Source organism: Rhinolophus ferrumequinum, chromosome 8 (genome assembly GCF_004115265.2).
Source record: "Rhinolophus ferrumequinum isolate MPI-CBG mRhiFer1 chromosome 8, mRhiFer1_v1.p, whole genome shotgun sequence".
Lineage (NCBI taxonomy): Eukaryota > Metazoa > Chordata > Mammalia > Chiroptera > Rhinolophidae > Rhinolophus > Rhinolophus ferrumequinum.
The window spans coordinates 29,992,902-30,015,788 of NC_046291.1; the positions used below are offsets into that span (position 1 = coordinate 29,992,902).

The window sequence follows — 22,887 nt, forward strand, 5'->3', positions numbered from 1 at the left end:
GCTCAGCTCAAGATGCCGTGTTCAATCTTAGTTGCAGGGGGCGCAACCTTGTGGTTCAGAGCCCACTGGCCCATGTGGGACTCAAACCGGCAGCCTTTGGAGTTAGGAGCACGGAGCTCTAACCGCCTGAGCCACCGGGCCAGCCCCGAGAATGCCTTTTTTTAAATTGAGAAAGCATCCTTCTCTTCCTAGTTGGATAAGATGTTTTTTTGAATTTTGTTGAGTTGTGTTAAATTTTGCTAAATGCCTATTCTCCAATTCTGTTGATTTATTTTTGAATTTTAAACCAACTTTGCATTTCTGGGGAAATCTCCATTTGATCACAATGTGTTATTCTTTTTATATATTTCAGATATGATTTACTATGTAGTGTGTGTGTGTGTGTGTGTGTGTGTGTGTGTGTGTGTACACCATTCATGAGAACCATTGGTTACTACTTTTTTCTTTTCTTTTTTTTTTTTTTTTTGCATTGTCTCTGCTTGATTTTGGTATTGGGGTAATACTGGCTTCATAAAATGAGTTGTAAAGTATCCCCTTCTCTATTTTTGGAAAGAGTTTGTATAAAATTGTATTACAGCATTTTCCATCCTAACTTATTTGAATATTTAAAGGACATGTCTTATAGATAGCTTATAGTTAGATTTTTTTTTTAAATCCAGTCTGACCAGCTCTACTTTCTAATTGGGGTATTTAGACCATTTACATTTGCTGTAATTATCAACTTGATTGACTCTACTGTACTCGTATTTGTTTCCTGTTTGTTTCATTTAAAAGTTCTTCCTTTTTTCCTCGTTCCTTCCCTCTTTTGAATTAAGTTTTGTTGTTGTTTTTAGGATTCCATTTTAATTCCACTATTGACTTAGTAGCTATACCTCTCACTTTTCTCACTGTTTGCTCAGTTTGTGTGGAAGAAAGACTGTTCCATGAATTAACAGCTGCCAGATCCACAAGCTGGTCCTGGGCTAGAACGGAGATTGCTTACTGCAATCCACCCTTAGAGACTGTCTGATTGTAATCGATACTCATTCTGACATAAATTAGCACCCCTCCCTGCTTCCTGCAATGTGCTGCTTCCTGGAACAGGCCCTTGTCCTTACCTGGTCAAGTGTGTAAAGCGTTTACCTGTACCCGTGACTCTCCCATCTTGTTTTATATAATTCTCTGGCTCCTGCCAAGCAGCACAGGGATCCATTCCGTCTTGCTGCTGCCCAAAGTATGTAAGGTTCCCTTAAAAATCTCTATGAATTGTCAAACTAGAGTGGCCTGCCCTGTGGTCTTTCCCTGCTTCCCACTTGTGGAGGTAGGTTTTCAGTCCTGGGACCTCTCTCTGGGTCTGCATGTACTAATAGTTTGCATTATGCATTTTAAACTTATCACAACCTATCTTCAAATAACATTATACTATTTCATATAGTGACAGTCCTACAATAGTATTGTTCCATTCCTCCCTACCATCCTATGTTTTATTGTTGCCATACCTTTTACACTTACATATTATGTGCATTATTATTTTTGCTTTAGACAATTATAAGTTAAATAAATTATGAGAATAAAAGGCTTATATATTTACACACAAATTTACCATTTCTAGCACTTGAATTTCTTTTTGTAGATTGAAGTTTCCATCTTGTATCCTTTTTGCCTGAATAACTAACATTTTTTGTACTGTAGTTCAGGGGGCAATAAATAGTTACGGTTTTTGCTTGTCCGAAAAAGTCTTTATTTTACCTTTTTTGAAAAGTGTTTTCACTGGTACTGAATTCTGAGTTGACCTCTATATGCACTTTAATGACCTTCTGTTGTCACCTACTTTGCATTGCTTCTGACGAGATCATTCTTGTCTTTATTCCCTCAAATGTAATGTCTTTTTTTTCCTCTCCGATTTTAGGATTTTCTCTTTGGGTTTTCTTTGGGTTTATCCTGCGTCAGGTTGTTCGGCTTCTTTGAACTATGCATTTATAGTTTTAATTACATTTGGAAAAATGTGGCCATTATTTCTTCACATAGTCTTTCTGTTCTCACCTCTCTCTCTTCTGTGACTCCAACTGCATGTATATCAAACTGCTTGATATTGTGGCGCAAAGTCACTGATGCTCCGTTCATTTTTTCTCAGTCGTTTTTTCCTTTTCTCTGTACCTCATTTTAGATCGTTTGCATTGCCATGTCTTCAAGTCTACTGTTCTGTCCTTCTGGAGAATGCCTTATCTGTTCATGTGATCCAGTGAACTTTTTACTTTAGATATGTACTCTAGTTCTATTATGGTTTTATACATACAGCAATATTTTCTGTTTCTCTTTTTATCTCTATGTTTTCCTTTGAAATCTTTGAGCATATTAATAATAGCTGTTTTAAAATTGTTGCTTACTAATTTTGTCATCTTTGTCATGACTGGGCCTGTTTCTGTTCACTCCTTTTCCAACCGATAATGGATAAAATTTTCTTAATTCTCTGTGTATCTGATAATTTTTTACCTAATGCTGAACATTATGAATGTTACATTGTTAGACATTTGGATTTTGTTGTTTTCCTTGGAAGACTGTTAAAATTTATTTTGGCAGGTCATTAAATTACTTACTATAAAGTCGATCCTTTTGAGGCTTGTTTTTTAATCTTTGTTATATGGGACTCTAGACCATACTCCTAGATGGTTTATTCTAGCATTAATTTAGCCCTACTACCAGTAGGCGTGACCCTTCTGAGATCTTTACTGATTGTCCCAGCTGTTCCTGAGGTTTTTCTACTCTGGCTAGAGGAAAGTCAGCCTCTCTTAGCCTTGTATAGAAGAGTGACATAATGAAGATATGAAGATGTGGAGGGAAATTTTAGTGTAATGAAGGCAGACCAGTTTTGAGGCCTCCTGTTTCAAGAGAAACAGGAGGAGCCCTTGAAGCCAAATGGAGGCAAGGTGGCTAGCAAGAAGTGTGCATATGGAAGAGACATTTGTTGAAGAATAAAATGGTGGAGTGGGGTTGTTATGACTGGACAGTCAGGAGAGTAATAAATAGTTTATTATGAGAAATATGGAAGCAAATAGGAGGAGCTAGTCTGAAGGATATTTAGTTTAATCTTCTAAACTTTGATTATATCTTCATTTTTAAAATTACCTTTTGGAAGTAGGGAATTTTCACAGAATGTCATTAGTGGTTATTAAAAGAAAATTTCTAGGGAATAGTAACTCTTTTAATGAATGTCACTTTTGTTCTTCATTTCCATGAATGTCTAAGAGTTTTTAGCTCTGCATGTATTTATAATCAACTTCTCTCCCTGCGAGTATTACAGTGACAACCTGTATGTGATTTATTTGTGGCAGGAAAAATTTGGATAATCACATGGAATTCATAGGAATAGAATTTGGATGTATTTTAGGGCTCTCATTTAAGAGATCTAAGTGTGGAGAGCTTCTTTAGAACCATATTGAAGGTTTTAAATGTACCTCATCTCTGTGGACATGAAGCTACAGCATGTCCTTTTGGGAAGATAGGATTGTCTGATATTGCCAGCCGCCTTGTGTTTGATTTATTAAATTGTCATTCTTAAGTTAAGGTCAAGTAGTAGAAATTCACTCCTTTTAGGGTATGATTGTTTTGTTTGTTTTGTTTTTGTTTTTGTTTATTTATGAACTTGGTTGTTCTTTGCTAGAGTTAGAACATATTTCTCTACACTACCCACAAAGGAAATACCAGATCTCTTTACAAAGTGAGGGGGTTGATGTAACATCCTGTAATATCTCTATTTTAAGCCCTAGTATTTCAAGCATTTTTACAAGCGATATCATTCCTTTTTTTTTTTTTTTTTTTTGTAAATGGCTAAATTTGGGAGGTGTTAAATGATGGGCAGTATTTGGAGCAGAAAGCCAGAGTAAACACATAAAGGCAGAGGACCCCAGGTGTGTTCAGAGATATGTGTGCAGTGGGAGAGTTAGAGGTGCGCAGGTGAGAGGTAGTGATTTGAAAAGTATTCAGGACTTTAAATGGACCCCATCTTTCAAGTGAAAATGATAAAGTACTTATTCCAGTATCAGTGCCAGAACACAGTGTTGGAATGTTAACTTTATTGCTTAATATTTAACCAATAAATGTTAATTTTTTATATCTAGCTGCTGTGAGAATATACTAAAATTTAGTTTTACCAGATTTTGAAGAATCCTCCCACAGAGTTCAAATTCTGTTGCTAAAGAACATGTGATTTTATTCCTTTTGAACTGGCGATTTTCTGCTGGTTGTTTTGTGCTGCCTTTTTTCCCCCAAGAATACAACTTATTTGAGATCAGATCTCTTTTAAGCAGCACTAGATTAATAAGGAAGAAATAAGAGATTTGTCTAAACTTATTTTAAACTTTAAAAAGTTATATTCACTAAGCAATATATTTTTAGATAGGGTGTAATTAAAATTCATGGTATAATTTTTACTATAGAAGTTTTCATATTAAAGAAACCTGGAGAAAGACCAACTATAGCACCAAGATATATTAATAAAAATCAGTGGAGAAATGATGTGGCTAATCATGTGTCTTTGGTTACCCTACTTTCCCAAAACGAATTTCACTGCTGATTTTTCTCTGTAGCCTAATAATTGAAATACATTGGATTATTCATACGGACTCTCCTCTTTAGATGTCTGCTCCAATGAGGATCTCCCTGAAGTTGAGCTGGTAAGTCTGCTGGAAGAACAGCTACCCCAGTATAGGCTAAGAGTGGACTCTCTCTTTCTGTATGAAAATCAAGACTGGACTCGGTCCCCAAACCAGCAGCAGCATGCATCTGATGCCCTCTCTCCAGTCCTTGCTGAAGAGACTTTCCGTTATATGAGTGAGTACTTTTTTACTCTTGTGGAGTTTGTCCATTGAAATAAAAATCATGAATATCTTGGTGTTGACTTTTAAAGCATTTGATATCCCTAGCCATTGTTCAGTGTGTACTGACTTTAACTCAAACAGATCTAACAACACGAAGAGTTGGTTCTAATTGTGTTATGTCTGAATGCAGAAAGTTGGTCATTCTTATGACTCTTGAGTGTCCAGGGTTGCAAGCATATTCACATGTTCCCACTTCTTCCATCTTTTACTGATACTTTCCTCAGACTGAGTAGAAAGAGGAACTTTAAAAAAAATAGTGAAATCATTTAAAGTTTTAATATTCCTCTCTATCTCTTGACGTTTATTATCCCAATAGTTTGATATCCTGAGCCATCAGCTTTTGACTCTTCCCTATTAAACAGTCACAGGAACTGTCTGTCATTAAGAAGCATAGTTCTTGGATACATAAGTAGTTTTAATAATGCCAAGGAGAAATAAATGTGCACTATATAGTAATTTTCATTATTTACTTAAGGATTCATAGAGGATATTTCAGTGAGAGACTAATGAGCCAGATTTGTCCTGAAAATAACTGTTTTACACCAAGCTCTCATAAATGACAAAATTAAATAGGACACTTTTTAAACTGTAAAGTATGGAGACCTTTTGGCTTTTGTCCTCATTTCAAAAATCTGCATTCAGGCTTAACTTACTTTTTTTTTATTCATTCACTATAAAAATGTCATGTGCATAGAATATATAATAAAAGTCTATAAGTTCAACGTTGATAAGTTTGTGAAATTCTTTTCATTTGAATGAGATAAGAGAGGGCGTCAGGTCCTAGACATTTTCCCAGTGAGTGCTTTAGTGTTTTTAAAGATTGTAGGTGGAGAATGATTGTTGTGAAATACTCATTTTCATAGTAATCATTAACTTGCTTTTAATAGTAGTTTCCTGGAACCAGGTTACTTACTGCTAAGGAAAGGAATTGTAAACATTGTTTAAACTTGAAGGGGAATATCAAGAAACTCAAATAAAACTGTATTTCTGTCCTCAATTCTTTTAAATAGTTGAATATTAAATTAAGGCTCTTAGGGTTTTCCTAAATTTCTACTTTGAGAAGTTGCTTGCTTAAGATTTTCTGGGAATTCTTTTTAGAAGGAACACTATTTTTTATTTCCATTTCCCTTTGTTCCATGAGTTTTTAGATTTGTGAGAAGAAAATTTCAAACTGAAATTTCATCGCAATAAATTTAGTTTGTCATTATTTTGATAAAGTGGCACATAAAGTGCCCCTTAGTTTACTTGTTCTTTGTCCTATAGGTCACGGGGAAGGAGGTTTGAACTGTAGCTAGAAAGCTGTCTTAGATCATGATTTAATAAAGTTATTTTTAGGATGAATTTTAAAAGAAAAAACTGGAAGATAAAAGATAAGCAAATTCTAAAATACTTGGTTTTCAGGACTTTATACAAAATAAACCATAATGTTCAAGGGAGCAATTTAAAACTTTGGATTAATAGGATGATACAGATCCATATTTCCAGGTTCTGGAAAACTATCCTATTCCTTTAGTCGAATGATACTATTTTCACTTCAACAATTTGCAAAATAAATTATATAGATGATATACCTAAGATCATGAAGCAAATAAACTGGGATTATAATTGATTCACTAATACTTTATCTTTGTGCTGTATTTTAATTTCACTCTTATTTTAAAGGTATCAATTCTTTGTATTAACAACAGTTCACTCAAATATAAGGAAATTTCATTATGAATTTGCATCTTATGAATGTGAAAGATAATTGATTTACTTTATTTAGTAAATTGACCAAGGTTTTAAAAAGCAAGATACAAAACATTCTCTTACCCTTTCCCACAGTTTTCTATCCACCAGAGACTTCAAGATTTGTGGTTTTGAATAATTATTACGCACCCTGGCAAACCATTCTGGGGTTCAGCTCCCTGGTGCTACTTCAGCCCCCTTCTTATCTCTACTTCCCTCACATGCCATTAGATACTGGTGCTCATTAAAATGAATTTTAACGACTGAAAAAAAGAAGTGGCACTTTCTCTCTTGTAGAACATAAAGAAATTTAATAAGTTATGAGATGAAAATAAAGAAATTTGGAAGGAAACATGGGCAGGGTTTGGGGTTAGTAGTCTTCCTCACATGAATGAAAGGATACTGATTGTTCTCTGAAGCCCCCATCAAACAAACAAGAAAAAGGTTGTTTACTTTTAAAATAGAAGACGTCAAAACAATGGCTAGGTCGGAAAAAAAAAAAGAAGAAAATTCCATCTTAGTCCCCACCACACACACTATGTTTAAGATACTCAAAGAATGTTCTGCATGCAAAACAGGTCACTCCAAGGTTTTCTTAATTTTATTAAGAGTGAGACCCAGAGTGAGCTGTGGGGTGAGCAGTGCAACCAGAGCACACGTGACAGAAAGTGTCGTTTGTTCATGTAAAGTTAAAAATAGAAACCTGATCTGCCTTTCAGGATTATTTTTTTACTTGGGAATAAGGGATCACATATGTACCATTTCCTAATGGGTAAGAAAAAGGGTGGGGAGAATTATTAGTTATGTAAGTTTTATTTTAGGCATCAACATCACTTGGGAACTTGGGCAAATTCTTGGGCCTCCAGGCCAGTTCTGCAGAATCAGAAACTCTGGAGGTGGGGCACAGCAGTCTGTGTTTTAACAAGTCCTCCTGATATGCTGACGCACTCCCAGATTTGAGAACCACTGATGTACAGCTATGTCAATCAAAGCTAAATGGCCATTTCTCAATGACATTAGTTGGAGAATCTAAAGAATTAGGAATATAATTTTGCAAAGAAATACAGTTATAGAAATTATTACTTCTGGTTGATAGTTACATTTTTCCTCAAGCTCTGCCCTCAGAAATTATTGAGCTGTATTGCCAGGATAGGAAATATAACTGATAATGTTCAGGAAGCATTAACCATAGTCAGGTCACAGAGATAAGCAGATATATAATTCCTTAGATCAGCCCTCTCAACCAGTTCTACAAAAGAATTAAGCCATATGTTCTAAAACATCTACCGTGTTTCCCCGAAAATAAGATCGGGTCTTATATTAATTTTTGCTCCAAAAGATGCATTAGGGCTAATGTTCAGGGGATATCATCCTAAAAAATCATGCTAGGGCTTATTTTCTGGTTGGGTCTTATTTTCAGGGAAACACGGTATTGTATAATGGATTACCTTATCGTCTATGCATCATATACTAGCTAAGTATTATCTGTGGGAGAATTGAGAAAATTGGCACTAAAATCATCTGTAGGGCTTAATTCTCCCTGGAACCCTGTTGAGAAAGTCTGCCCTAGATGGTATGTATCATCAGTCTCCTTTTTGTTCTGTCTCAGTTCTTTCGAAGGCAGTTTTTTGCACTGTAGAAATGTTCTCTATATTATAATAGCAAGAGCTACAGTCTTTGGGGTTAAGACCTCAAGACCTGTCTGTAGTTGTTAGGAGCTATTGCAACTTATACTATGCCACATGGGTGGTGTTTTTGTGTTTTGTTTTAGTATTTTTTTTCTTTTTATTTTAATGTGGGAGGGTTGGAGAATAATGAAAGATTAGAAAAAGTCTTTTTAAAATTCAGTAATTGTAAAACAAAAAAACTCTAGATCTTGACAAGGGACATCTGAGAGAACTATTAAGCACCATCTCGTATAAATGTCAGAGGTGTCAAAATGGAAGAACATTGGGATTTCCCACCCTGAAAAAAATGTGAGATTGGAGTAGTTGATGTGAGATTATACAGAGTTAGAGTATAAAGTAAGGATGAGTGAAGTGCTTATGTAATTACCCCCTGTATTTGTTTCAGGAACATTAGATTCTCTAAATACTACACCAAAAATGTAGAACATGAATTAACAACCTCTGAAAGAAAGTTATAAAATTGCTCTGTAAAAATGTTTATGTCAATTATCCCTCAATGAAATTTTTTAAAAAAATAATGTTTATCGTCTCCCTAATGTATAAAATTTTTGTTTTGAATGAGGTTAGGGCAGTTCATGTCTGGAAATAAGCAAGAAGCATTGCTAATTTCTGTACCATTTAACATATTCCTATTTCAACAGCTGATAACTGAAGGGAAAATAGGATTTGATAGCCTGCTTGACTGTCGCTGCATTCTTGGTGACAGAATTACAGTGCAGAATTGGTCTATGGCTTTGGAAGCATTTAATTACAGTGCCTAAATGCCAAGAGAGTGGGAAAGAGCTTTGCCCTGAGTACTTCTGGAATCATCCCAAGCAGTAAGTCTTTATCAGGAGTACAGTGATAAGGAGAAGACAGAACTCATTAGGCTGCAGAGAGGAATCCATGCTGTTCCTATATGCTTTGTGATTGACTGACATCAATTGGCAACTGTGCAGTTGAAGCGGCCCAGCCTCTGGGGCTTGGTAGTAAATAGCCTATTTCACATAAAACATAAGAATCGGAGAGTTCTGGTTGCATTATTTAATTCCTTTGCCATAGTAAATATTTAAGCATTTTTAAATTCATTTTTGCTTTTTGAAACCTCTCAACAAGAGCTACTATTTTTTGATTGCCAAGTTAACATTTGTTTTCCATGAAACATTAGGGGGAAAAAAACTGAAAAAACAACAGAACAACCATAACCCGTACCCAGAGATAGCCACTATTAACATTTTAATGTATATCTTTCCAGCCTCTCATACGTAGATATGCTCACACTTTAAAGAACAAAATTGGAATCTATGCTGTTTTATAACTCTAGTGTTTCATCAGATAAAGGCCTTTTGGTCTTGGTGGGACTGCGGTAGAAACAGCAGGGTGGTTAGAGCCCATTACTGGGAATGAGCAGAAACAAGTGTTTTCTTACGACCTTGTGAATGGGCGTTGTTGTTATTGCCTTTTTATTATTATCCCGGCTTTGCCACTAATGCCTTGCTTTGTGGTATTGGACATGTCATGTAATTCCTCAGTCAGGATTCCTTATATAAGAAAATGTGATCATTAAACTAGATTGGCTTCTTAAGGTTCAGCTTTAAATTCTCAGACTATAACAGATGGTAAACATTTATAGGAAATACCTATTTAGTTTAGTTTCTCCTCACTAAACATTTCTGTATTACTGCGTCCTTCATTTTCTCTTACCCGTTCATCATGTGTGACTTGTAGCTCACAGCTGGTTTTTACATCCTTAACTTACTGGCTTTACTTCAAATTTGATTTGCTACTTCATCTTCAACTCTGGTCAATCATGTAATATAATAAATCATGTCATGAATTTTTTTAATTAGTTGTATAAAAACTGGTTTTAACTGAGTCTTATTAATCTGAAAATAAAAGGCCAAGGTGAGAGGCAGTAGCATTTATTTGAAATCACAAAGAATAGCTGTTCAGGAAGCACTGATTCAGGCAGAAACCCAAATAGTGTTTCCATTTTATGTGGTGAAGGGAAGAGGTTTTCATGAGAAGGGAAATAATTACATGAATAGAAGGAAGGAATGTTCTTGCTTTCAGTATTAATCCTGGATCAGTGGTTTTCATCCCTAGCTCCACATCAGTTCTAACACCTGGGCATCTTTTACATACTACCTGTGCTCTGGGTTGCCGCCTCCAAATCAATTAAATTAGAACCTGGATTTCAGACCCACTGCCCTAAGTTAAATTTGGTTTTGCAGCTATTGGCTGGTTTTCTGTAATTAGTTTAGAGCAGACATAATACTGACTTGATTTTTTTCCCCTTATCTTGTTACCAAGACCAAAAGTATAGGAGATCGACCACACACTGTATCTGCCTTATTTTTAATCCTTTGTTCCTGCTGTGCTACCGAATTAAATTGTGAAGATTCCTTAGGCCCAAAAGTTTGTTTCCCTTATCCCCATGGTTAAATTATGGAGCCAGTTTCTCTACTTGTAAATATAAGTTCTTTTGGAATTAAAATATTTCTATTTTTTTCCCTTAGTTTTCTTATATTCAGTTTAAAACTTTTTAAAGCTATTTCCTACTACCATCAACCAGCATTTTGTTGAACTAAGAATATGAGCATCATTAATAATTAACTCTATGTAATTCCCAGATTCATTTTAAGCAATGATGCTAGGAAGAAAAATTAAAAGCTCAGACAAAAGTAAAACATGCCTAATGTTGTCTTTTGGGCAGCCTCAAGTGTTAAGATGGAGCTAAAGAACTACAAATGACTTAAATCATAGTATCTGCTGCCAACTCAGTGAATTATTTACAGAGAATTTAGAACCAAGGCAATTTCATACATACCAGTTGTGTTTAAAGAGTAATAACTAAACAATTGTATGATACTTAGCAGTTTTGCTCAATAAATCATCATTTTAACCTCCTAATGACCTTGTGACACGAGTGTTACCACCTCCATATTATAAATATGGAATCTGAATCTCAGAAGGGGTAAGTGGCTTTTTCAGGCCCACTCAAATGTGTGAATTGAACTTTTCTGCTCCAAAGTCTCAGGTTTTTTTTCAAGACAACTAATTATAAAATCAGTATAAGTCACACACAAATCTGTATCATGTAGTGCACTCCAAAATTAAAAGATCCCTTATTTATTATGAATCATCATTACCTTAAAAAGATATTGCTTATTGTGACTGTAATCATTGGGGTCTCTCTGGAGCTAAATTATCCAAGTGCATTGACAGTTCCTGAGTTTATGAAGTGCAGAAATACAGGGCTTAAATTATGCAAGTCATAGTATAGCATACAATTTATGTTACAGCAAAGGCCTTAGATACGAACATTATCATATAGTGTTTTTAATTTAGCTAAAAAGGACATTGTTTATGACAGAGCTACAAAAAGTCCTACAAGTCCTATTCCTTATTTATTGATATTAGCTCGTGTGATGGTCATGATACATACTCAAGGTATTCACAACAGAATTCTAATTAAATTCCTTTGTAACAGCATAACCTCTCACTAACTTGCCCCTAGGTAACTTTAATTTAGATTAGGATAGAAAACAATTGGTGATTTAATGCATTCTCCCAGCCCACATTCTCTAGTGTGCATGGGCCAAAGTTCTAATCTTACGGAGGGGGGAGGAGATAGTCAGGAAGTGACTGCCTTGTGATCATTTGGTACTTTCTTAATTCATTGTACGATGCACGATGCACGTTTCTTTGTAATAATTAATTTGTCTGTTTCCTGAGTGTCTAGTATTTGAAACATTTCTTTCCATTTCTTCTTTCACATATGTTTTTATTCTCCTGAATGGCTCTTTGTTAAAGCCTGGGTTCGTTGTTGTTATTTTTCAGTTCTTAAAAATATTTAAAATTTTCTGTGATTTCTAAATCTTATAAACAGTTGTTTTTAACTATCTTAGTTCTAGGCACAGACAGGGTGGAGCAGATGACCAAAACTTACAATGATATCGACATGGTTACACATCTCCTGGCAGAGGTAGGAATGAATATCTCTTTTCATTCTCCAGTACAAAAAGCTAAAACTTGAAGATCGTTTGGAATCTATCAAATTTTTACATCAAATGAAAAATGATGTCTTTCCTTTAGGTTATTTTGTATAAGGTTGTTACCATTGGAACGATTGACATACCAACTGGCATTCCAAAGTAGAGTGGTTCCTGAAGTTTATTGTTAATGAAATTATAGAAGGTTTCGGGGGGTGGGGGGGGCGTGTTATTTTTGTTGTTGTTGCAATGGTACCATTAGCCTCCCTGTCCTAGAGAAGCAGATGTGTGACTCAGCCTAGAGCAGAGCATCCTATTCAAGAAGCAGCTCCATTGCTAATCAGTAGCTACAGTTTGGAGCATCTTCCCAAAGACTTTTACTTTCAGTTTGGGCCATTATTTGAGCTCACTTTGTCCATGATGTTTTTAATATGTATAGTGTATCTCTTCCAGTTGGCAGTCATAGAGGTCTCTCCTTATCCTTCAATTTCAGTTGATCTTAGGGAAGACGGCCTTTCTCTTTGAGGTACCTCTCTCCCCTCTCCCCCCAGCTCCCCAGAATCATTTGTGTATGCCACTTAGCCTATATTGAAAATGAGATAAATGAGCCTTGAAAATTTGGGAATAACCCATCTACCTGTTTTCACACGCTGTTGAACGAAAGGACAGAAGCTTAATTTTATTCATAGTGATTAAGCAGAGCCCATACTCTTTTATGAGGCAGTTAGGTGTATACTGACAGTTTTCCTTCCTACAGAATACAGTCCTCAGCACCACCATGTAGGTGGGATGCCTATGCCCTTGTGAAGTATCACCATGTACGCAGAAAGAGCAGCTCTTGCTTTGTGTGGCTTTTCTGTAGGCCTCCCTGCATCATTACTACCAACTTCTTTAGATTCCCTTTTTTTCTATACTCTAAGCAGAACCTTGTAGCCTCAGAACTTCCAGTCTTTCATCCCGTTTTATTTCACATCATCATTCTTACACCAATTGACAATAAGCTCTTGACTATGCTTCCCTCTAATCCTCTGGTTCTCAGTGCATATAAGCTTTGGCCTAAACAAAACTTTTTAGCATACCTGATCCCCGTATCTTAAATACCTAATTCTATAGCATTACCATGCTTGATAGATGGATGCATTCAACAGATATTCATTGGGTTTTTACCGTGTGCCAGACCTTGACCTCATTTTTAAAGACTACATTGATTTTCTAATTCCCCAAAGTTACAAGTTAAAAGGCTGGGTTGCTGGATCCCAATTAATTGGGTGATTGATGAATAAATCTCACTTGATATCAAGAAAAGAAATGCCCCCTTGCATTTACAACTGTGGTGGCCATACATTTGACCAACATATATTAAACACCACCTGTGTGCCAGGCCTGGTGTTCATTTTGGTATCTGGGCATTAAAAAGAATCGTGATGCTTTCTAGGACATTGCTTTTGCATTTAGCAAAATTGACTGCAGAATTTCTAAACTATCATTTAATTTTGTTTGTACTCAAAGAAAGTATGTATTTGGTATTTTAACAGAGGGATCGTGATCTGGAGCTAGCTGCTCGCATTGGGCAAGCTCTCTTAAAGCGGAACCATGCCTTGTCTGAGCAGAATGAAGCCCTGGAGGAGCAGCTGGGGCAAGCCTTTGATCAGGTAAGTCTTTCATCAAGTATTTGGAGCATGAAACAATTAGGTCGTGGGCATTGGAAAAATTGATTTTCTGGGTGCCCCTGAATGGATGAAAATAAGTAGGTAAATGACACCAGTACATGTTGTCTTTGTTGAACTAACCATTGAACTAACCAGTAGAGAAATGAAAGGTTATTGTACAGAGGACTGCTTCTGTGATGACCTTAGTCAGGATAAAAACCTGTGTTCAGTGCCTCCAGCACTTGTGGCGCCCCGCTTAGATTCTAACTGCATCCTCACCCCTCTGTGTAGATTTTGTGTGTGATCTGATCTTAACTTTACTTTTTTTAAATATGTCCCCCAAAATCGATACCCAAATGAAGTACCTTTGTTCAAAAACCCAAACAAAAGGAAAAGAAAAAGAAATTTTTGAAAATATATTTATTCCAAAGAAATAAATATTTTTAGTAAGAATTAATTTATTAACTTGAATGGTTAAATTTCAAATTTTCTGTAATTTGTTATTTTCATAGTTTTATTTAAATTTTATAAATGTATTATATTTAATAATATTTGAGCCTTTATGTTGAAAATATTCATTCCTTAGAACTGAAGTTAGGAAGTCATGCAGTTATCCAGCTTGAAAGTACAAGCCTTTAGGATAAGACTTTGAAGTAGGGATCTATTCTGATACTTTGAAGGTTCTTAAGTTTTGTTTTGTTTTTAACTGGGACTGTATCATTATCTTATGTAAAATTTTCCTCCCATATTTCTGTTATACAGAATGTGAAAATTGGCTTTTTTTCTTACCTAGCATAGAAAAAGCTGTATTTGTTAGACTTAATGCTCTAAAATTATAGCTTAAGAAGTATCTTGAGGTTTGTTACTCTGTTTTTAGCACTTGCTATTTTAGTCAGTAAAATCTAGTAGCTGAAAATCTATTTAGCTTTAGGGTGAGAAACAATTGCTCCATGAATTGGAAGCTATATTACATGTAAATAATGCAAACTGAAGACCATCTTGTAAATCGAGCCCTTTTGCTGTGCAGGTTAATCAACTGCAGCATGAACTATCCAAGAAAGATGAGTTACTTCGAATTGTCTCCATTGCTTCTGAAGAGAGTGAAACTGATTCCAGCTGTTCTACACCTCTTCGGTTCAATGAGTCCTTCAGCTTATCTCAAGGTTTGCTGCAGTTGGACATGCTGCAAGAAAAGCTCAAGGAACTGGAAGAAGAAAATATGGTTCTTCGATCAAAGGTACATTCAACCTAATCCCCAATTTCCTTTACCTTAAAGGCTGTAAGGTTTAGTTAGGCCCAGGTAGTGTGGAGGTGAAATATGGCATAACTAAGGATTCGCTATTGACATTCTAATTAGGGGGTGGCAGCCGAGGCACATGTATTTGCCTTCCATTGTTTCTTAGGTCCCACTGAAAAGTGGATAACAGCAAGTTGACAGATAAAACAGAGAAAGCCACAGCACAGAATATATATCTTGTGGAGTTTACATAAATAATTAAATAATTACAGCTGTGATAAGAACTATGTTGGAAAATTACAAGGTTCTGTGAACTTGTATAAAGAGGAGGAATCAAAGAAGTCCTACTTACGCAAGTGATATTTTAGGCTAAAGATTAGCCAGGCATACACATAAAATCATTAAAAGATATCGCATACTATTTTTTCTTCTTGAAGGCTTGTCACATAAAGACAGAAACTATTACCTATGAAGAAAAGGAACAACAGCTTGTCCATGACTGTGTTAAAGAACTTCGTAAGTATTAACTATTCTGTTTCGTATCCTTTGGGCAATTCTTTGGTAGGATATCTCCAACTCAGAAATTTAGATTACTGGTGTCAATAGAAGCATCTCAAGAAACAGTGTTAAACCATCACTAAAGTCTTGAAGTATCACACTGAGCCCGCAACTCTAAATAAAATGCCATGTGTACTTTTAAGAAATATCTTTGTTTCAAATTGCCATCATAAAATAAAGGTCTATATTTCTATCAGTTATAGCTGAAAGGAATCAAAGCTCTGATTTTGTTGATGGGGAAATAGTTCTGTAGACAATATGATTAACCAGAGTCAGAAAATGATAAGTGGTAGAGCCAGGGCTTAAATGATGACATAAAAGCCCTGACATTCAATGAGAATGTATTAAGTGGCCACTATGTGTCTATAAAGGAATATATTTTGGTTTGATATAATATTAACTAAAATAATTTTTAAATTAGTTGGGGAAAGATCAGCTTTACTAAAAAAGGTATTTAATTTCTCTATAACTACATAGCATTTTATATTGAAAAAGAAGATGTAACATCACATCAGTTCATTTGGGCTGTGGGCCTCAGAACGTGATACCTTAGCAAGACAGAATATTAGAGAACCAGAAGGAATGTAAATTGAATCTTCTCCTTTAGCACTATCATTACCCACCTCTTAAACTTTAAAAAACAGAAAAGAAATGACTTACCCAGGATCCCACATCCAGGTCTCCCTCCTCTTTATTGCCACCTTATGAAATGTTATAGGCCTTCTGTGAATTAAAAAAATAGTTTTATATGACACAGAAATGGTTTTGCCACTTGTATTTAAATGTCAAAGTTTTTATATGAGACAAAGATTTATTTCCCCAGTGGAATTCTAAAGGGTGTGGTTCATGTGCATGCAAGAATGCTAGGCTGTAAGAATTGCTTTAGAGGTGCTACTCAGTTTGCCGGGTATCCCAGAAAAGTCTCTCTAATACAGAAGCATCTCAGGAACTTTATCGGAAGCTTTAACTGATTGTGACTGTTCCATCCTGGAAACGTTCTTTTGTTAGACTTGTGAAGTTTAATTTCCATTGCTTGTGGGATTTTATTTACATCCCTGAATAGTTCTCAAAGACATAAATGAGATTATGTCTTGGCACTTGCAAAGATATATATTTCATCTATCTCTTTTCAGCCTTCTTGTCCTTCATAAAGAAAAAATTGGAGCATGTGTCTTTTTCATCCAGAAAAATATGAAAGCAAAGTCTTTAGCTTGCTTCCAAGCTAAAGTTATCTCGTTTACCTTCATTGTCTCATAATCAATTCCCAGCATTAGCCTATTTCAGAAGAACATTTATTTTTCTCTGTTGGGTTATCTGGGTTTATTTTTTAAATTTATGTGAAAGAAAAATCTATTTGTGATAGACCAGTGCTTGTTACAAAACAGGGTTTGGCCCACAGGCCATCGTTTGCCAACCCTTACCCTACATTTATATTAACTTCTAAATTTTTTATTTTGTTTCCAAGGTGAAACGAATGCTCAGATGTCCAAAATGACCGAAGAATTGTCTGGGAAGAGTGATGAACTGATGCAATACCAAGAAGAGATCTCCTCTCTCTTGTCTCAGATTATAGATCTTCAGCACAAACTTAAAGAAGTAAGTTCATTAATTCATTCATCCAACAGTTGTTTATTATGCACTGACCTAGAACCATGTACTCTGCTAAGTGCTAGATACATTAAGCAAAATAAACACAGTCTCTGCCCTTTTAAAGTGCTTTGAGTCTGGTTGCTGTTTTAGTCTTTTCTCTGTCGTGAAGTATGATGAATAACTACTTTCATGTCACTGTTTCTCTCCATAAAAATAGGGTTAGATCTTCCTGAGAAGGTTGTGATGGGAATTACAGACTCGTGCTCATTGTCCTCTGAACGCCTTGATGGATTTTGTATTCTGCCCATTTTATTGCTCATATTTGGCTTTTGAAAGTTTAGATTTTTATAGGCCTCTACATAGACTGTACCCCTTAAAAGCACTCTTAAGGTGTCTTAAAAAGAGCAGCCTCTATTTTATATGGGAAGGCTTCACAGGTCTCTTTTAATATGTTGTTATTAGCATGTGATTGAGAAGGAAGAACTGAGACTTCACCTACAAGCTTCCAAAGATGCCCAAAGACAACTGACAATGGAGGTAATGAAATCTTCCTTTATCTTGTGAATCCAGGAGGGGGAGGAATGAATAGTTTCTTCCATCTTTATGAATAAGATTTAAAATAACAACAGAAGATCAAGATGAAATTATGAGAGCTAAGAAGTAAAGCATTTAAAAAATTCTACCTCTGAAACTAATAACATGAAAGCATCCTTCTTGACTCATAGGGAAAACCTTGACTTTTATAAGATTATTTAGGAATATGTGACCCTTTTACCAGTCCACCTTAACTAATCCAACAGTTTTTAAAATGTCAGGAGAAATAGCAGAAATCTCTTACTTGGTATCTACATAAAAATTCTCTATATTCGATATAATTTAGTGGTTCTTGAGCATGCTTAAGAATCACCTGGCAGGGTGAGGTTTAAAAGGAGATTCCGGGGTTGGGGGGTGGGGGATGAGGGTGAGGGGGATCAAATGTATGGAGATGGAAGGGGAGCTGACTATGGGTGGTGAACACACAATGTGATTTATGGATGATGTGATACAGAATTGCACACCTGAAATCTATGTAATTTTGCTGACAATTGTCACCCCAATAAATTAAAAAAAAAAAAAAAAGAAAAGAAAAGAAAAGAAAGGAAAAAGAAAATGCAAAAAAAAAAAAAAAAAAAAAAAAAAGGAGATTCCTAGGCACCATCCCCAAAAGTTTTTCATTCAGTAAGTCTAAAATGAACACGTAGAATCTGCATTTCTAATAAGCATCCCCAGCCCTGGTGATGTAATAATCCAGTCCACTTACCATACTTGAAGAAATCTTTGAAGTTAAAATGTACTCTGAAAAGTATGTACTCTTTTTACCATCCTTGTGTCTCTAACAATAAAGAAGGTTCTGAAACAAGGGAGAAGAAACTACTTGTTTAGATAATTGAGCACCCTGACATCATATACGATACTTTGCAACTTGATCTTGTCATTTATAGACTTCAGAATGATGTTTAAAATATATATATCTAACAGTATGCTAAATCTGACTTGACCATAACTGTTGTATTTCTGTAAGTTTTTTTAAGGGTATGAAGCATTAAATATTGAATTAACAGTTATGGTTATCTCAGCTACATTTCAGATTTTTAGGAAATCATGTCTGTGTATAATTCTGACCAAGACACCCCTGGTTCTGGCAGCTTGAAATACATATGTACTCTCCTTGCTTAGTTTATTTCAGAGTCTTTGTATGGAAATGAATTATATTCATAGACTTAGCTAGCTCTCTGGATGAAATTAATACTTATCCCAATGGGTTTTGTTATATGAGAATATAATAAAGTATGCTAATTACCATCCTTTCTTTTCAGCTGCATGAGTTACAAGACAGGAATATGGAGTGTCTGGAAATGTTACATGAATCCCAAGAAGAAATAAAGGAACTTCGTAGTAGATCTAGCCCTGCTGCTCATCTCTACTTCTCCCAGTCCCATGGGGCTTTTTCTGGGGTAAGGAACTGAGAAAGGTATTAGTATTGAAGGAAGCTTGTTTAAGATGAGTTTGTCCTCAGAGTGATATGGTTTCTGATGGTATAAAGCATCTTAAGAAGAGATAACAAGGATTGTCATTGTTTCTGGAATTCACTTACTGATTTAGGCCTTAATTTGCATTATCCACCTTATTACTTTTTTTTACTGTAGCCTTCATTCTAACAGATGACCATCCAGATTTATTGTAATATATGAGATGAGCCCCAAGGAAATTAGGTTTAGGTCTGTGTACCAAAGAGCTACTTAAACTTGGGTCATCCTTACCCGAGGCCCACCACGTGCCACTTACTCAAATAGTGCTCTGAACATCTGGAATCTTTTTCAATACATCTTGAGTTTCTTGATATAGTTAAGTCCAGTTAGAGTTAAGTAAGCCCTATGAGGGCAAGAATGTTGTTTATTTAATTCATCAATAAACAGTATTTTTTGAATTATAGAAATTAATGAAAACATCTGAGTTTATGTCAGAATTTGTAATGTTGGGTCAAAGACTTATTTTAACAATCTAGTTCTTCAACACTTACATGCAATCCTGTGAAATTTTTTAAAAGACTGAAACTATAAATTATAATAGATTTTCTGAAGAATATGGGGCAGAATTTTTGGTTTTTAACTTTTTAATTTTGACATAATTTTAAATGTAAAATAAAATTCCAACAACAGTACAAAAAAACTCTCATGTATCTTTCACCTAAATTCCTCAGTTTTTAACATTTTACTACATCTGTCATATCGTTCTCTTATTTCCTTCTGGACCATTTAACAGTAAGTTGCAGATACACCGTGTTACCCTTAATGCTTCAGTGTGTTTTTACTGACAATAAGGACACTCTCCTACATAACTGCTGCAACCATCAACATCAGGAAACTGACATCAGTGTAATACATGATAATTGCCAGATGGTGACTTTCTAATTTCATCATGTTTTCAGCATTTGTTAATTGCCATTCTTTTGTGAGTTAGAGCTTTCTGTCTGATTTATTCACTTGTTCAATTATTTCAGTATGGACTCACGGATTACCGTTTTAGTCAATGAATTATAATTTATTACTACTGTTTTTTATTTTGATACCCAAATTGTCCCACATATAGCCAGTGGGATCTCCTTCAAACTCACCTTGCTCTTTCCCTGTCACAGTCCTGGGATTGGCCATTTCTCCAAGTTGCTTTGTTTGCTTTTAATGAGGAATGGTATTTAGAATCCAATATCTGGGTGCTCTGAGTCTGTTGCATCCAGGCCTTCTCAGCAGGTAGCGCTAAGAAATATATGTATGTTCATACGTACATGCACACATACAAACACATCTATATCTATCTTTCATCCACACTGTTCACACCAGTACCTCCAACCCCAGTCATTGGCAGCTGAGCCCCACTGAGCGTGCCACCAGTGCTGTTTGAATCCTTATTCCTGACCAGGGGAAAGGGAAGCTTGCTTATTTTTCTTTTAATGATTTTTCTGTATTATAAAAGTTGTACATGTTTATTATAGAAAAGTTAGAAATTACAGAGAAGCAATAAGAAATTGTTAAATATCATCAAATCCTGACCTCCACAGAATCACTGTTAATATCTTGTTTTATAGCCTTTCACACCTTTTATTTTTGTGTATCTGCATATGTAATATTTTCTATTTATCATATTGGTTTTTGCAACTGCTTTCCTGTAAAAATATACCATGAAAAAGTAGTTGGTTCTTGTTTAAAAGTTACATTTCCAGAATGTATTTTTTCTTCTGTATTTTCTTGTATTATAACACCAGAAAGACGGATTTTGGAGACCCTGTTCATTAACTTAAGGACAATTCATTTTTTCTTAACAGCCTTCTTACATGATCACTGTAGGAATCTCAAACTCTTTTTCTTAGGAATCTTTGGCAGCTGAGATCGAGGGGACCATGCGTAAAAAGCTGAGTTTGGATGAGGAGTCTTCTCTCTTTAAACAAAAGTAAGTACAGATCAGAAGTGTTGTTGCTCAGCCACTGGGATGGAAATTTAAAAGAAAGCAGAATCCAAAGTAATAGGTATTATGAGATTCAGCAGTAAGTCTGCTTACTTTTCATTTTTTTGCTCTTAGTGCTCACATTTGTGAGAGAGTTCTCTTATTCTCAGTTTATTTTCTGATGATCTCTCCTAAACTTTAGAGGCTATTCAGGGCTGCTTTATTTTTAATCAACTGCACATATGTGTCTCTTTTCTAAAGCACTCCAGCAGGAGGCAGTGGCAATAATGAACACTTCTTTTTAATAGAGCCCAACAGAAACGGGTATTTGATACCGTCAGGATTGCCAATGACACACGGGGCCGCTCTGTCCCATTCCCAGCTCTGCTGTCCATTCCAGGCTCCAACCATTCAAGTGTCATCATGACAGCAAAACCTTTTGAGTCTGGTTTACAACAAGCAGAGGACAAAACACTCCTGAGCCAGGCGAGCAACTCGGAGGAGATTCCAGGGTAAGAAATAGATCATGGCAGTGGTTCTGCATTTCTTTGTGGCATTGACATGCCAGATTCACATACTCAAAAGTTCAGCATTGCTCTGTGCTATCCCAAGGAAGTGCTGGAGCTGTCAGTTTTCATTCCACAATGATGCCCTGTATCATTTGTATTAATAAGATCGATCCTTGATTTCATGAACGTTTTTGGAGTGAAAAGGCCACATTTAATTGTGTTCAAAATGGAGCTTGCACTGAACTATGAAATTCTTCACTACTTTCTTCTTTGGTGTGGCAGAGTTTGAGTCTAAATCTTTTTTTGTGTTCAAAGTCAAATTTGTTGGAATTTGTTTGGTCATTGGCAGTTATGCATAGCATCAGGTGACACTGGCTCATAACCCATGCTCATAATTCAACTGCTTTAGGGCCTTCAGGATAAACAATAAGCTTGAATGCCTATTGTGGAAAAGTAGCTTTCTCTTAATTTCGTATTTGTTTCAGCTTAGATTATTTTTTTCCCCACTTTTCCTTAATTCAGTTCATTGAATTACCTTTAACTAGAAATTAAGCAGCATTACTGCAAAGTCAGCTGAAAGCTTTTGGAAAACAGATGTTTAGCACCTGAGAAAAATCTTTCCTAATGCAAAAATCCATTACTCTGAGTTTTCGATTGTATTGCCTGGTGGGTAGTGGGCATGTTCTGCACCCACTGTAGCTTCATGTGTCAGTACTTGACCTTCAGAGATCTGACCAGCAGATCTGTGTGAATTCATACATAGTAGCCAGGAGCAACTGCAACTCAGCTTGCTACTCTCTTTTGATATCAATTTTAATTTTGACTCTAACTTTTTAAATGGTGAAAAGTGAAAAAAATGTGTAGCACAGAACTATGAAAATGCAGTATTTATAAATCTTGTTTTCTCTTAAATATTCTACAATGTTCATAGAGGATTCTGTGGCCTAAAGCAAAATTTTCCACGTTTTAATATTTTTGAAATTGTTTATATTTTACAGCTAGTGGCATGTTATAGTTTACTGAGCAGCATTTTTTTTCTTTCTTAGTAGTACATAAAATAATGGTGCCTTGTGTAGTCAATGGCATAATAGATTCATGAAATAGGATCATATTTACTTTT

The 22,887-nt window shown here is 35.5% G+C and overlaps 1 protein-coding gene across 2 annotated transcripts in view; it reads left to right on the plus strand.

Annotated features, from left to right (window-relative positions):
• Positions 1 to 22,887, plus strand: part of TRAK2 (trafficking kinesin protein 2) — a 53,386-nt gene that overhangs the window by 21,636 nt on the left and 8,863 nt on the right. For both annotated transcript variants that reach the window (XM_033111869.1, XM_033111870.1), the window contains exons 3-12: positions 4,615 to 4,809; positions 12,163 to 12,239; positions 13,782 to 13,898; positions 14,923 to 15,132; positions 15,570 to 15,648; positions 17,156 to 17,286; positions 17,743 to 17,817; positions 19,137 to 19,274; positions 21,185 to 21,264; positions 21,567 to 21,770. In XM_033111869.1, the coding sequence (XP_032967760.1) occupies positions 4,615 to 4,809; positions 12,163 to 12,239; positions 13,782 to 13,898; positions 14,923 to 15,132; positions 15,570 to 15,648; positions 17,156 to 17,286; positions 17,743 to 17,817; positions 19,137 to 19,274; positions 21,185 to 21,264; positions 21,567 to 21,770 (1,306 nt within the window). The remainder of the gene's footprint in view (positions 1 to 4,614; positions 4,810 to 12,162; positions 12,240 to 13,781; positions 13,899 to 14,922; positions 15,133 to 15,569; positions 15,649 to 17,155; positions 17,287 to 17,742; positions 17,818 to 19,136; positions 19,275 to 21,184; positions 21,265 to 21,566; positions 21,771 to 22,887) is intronic.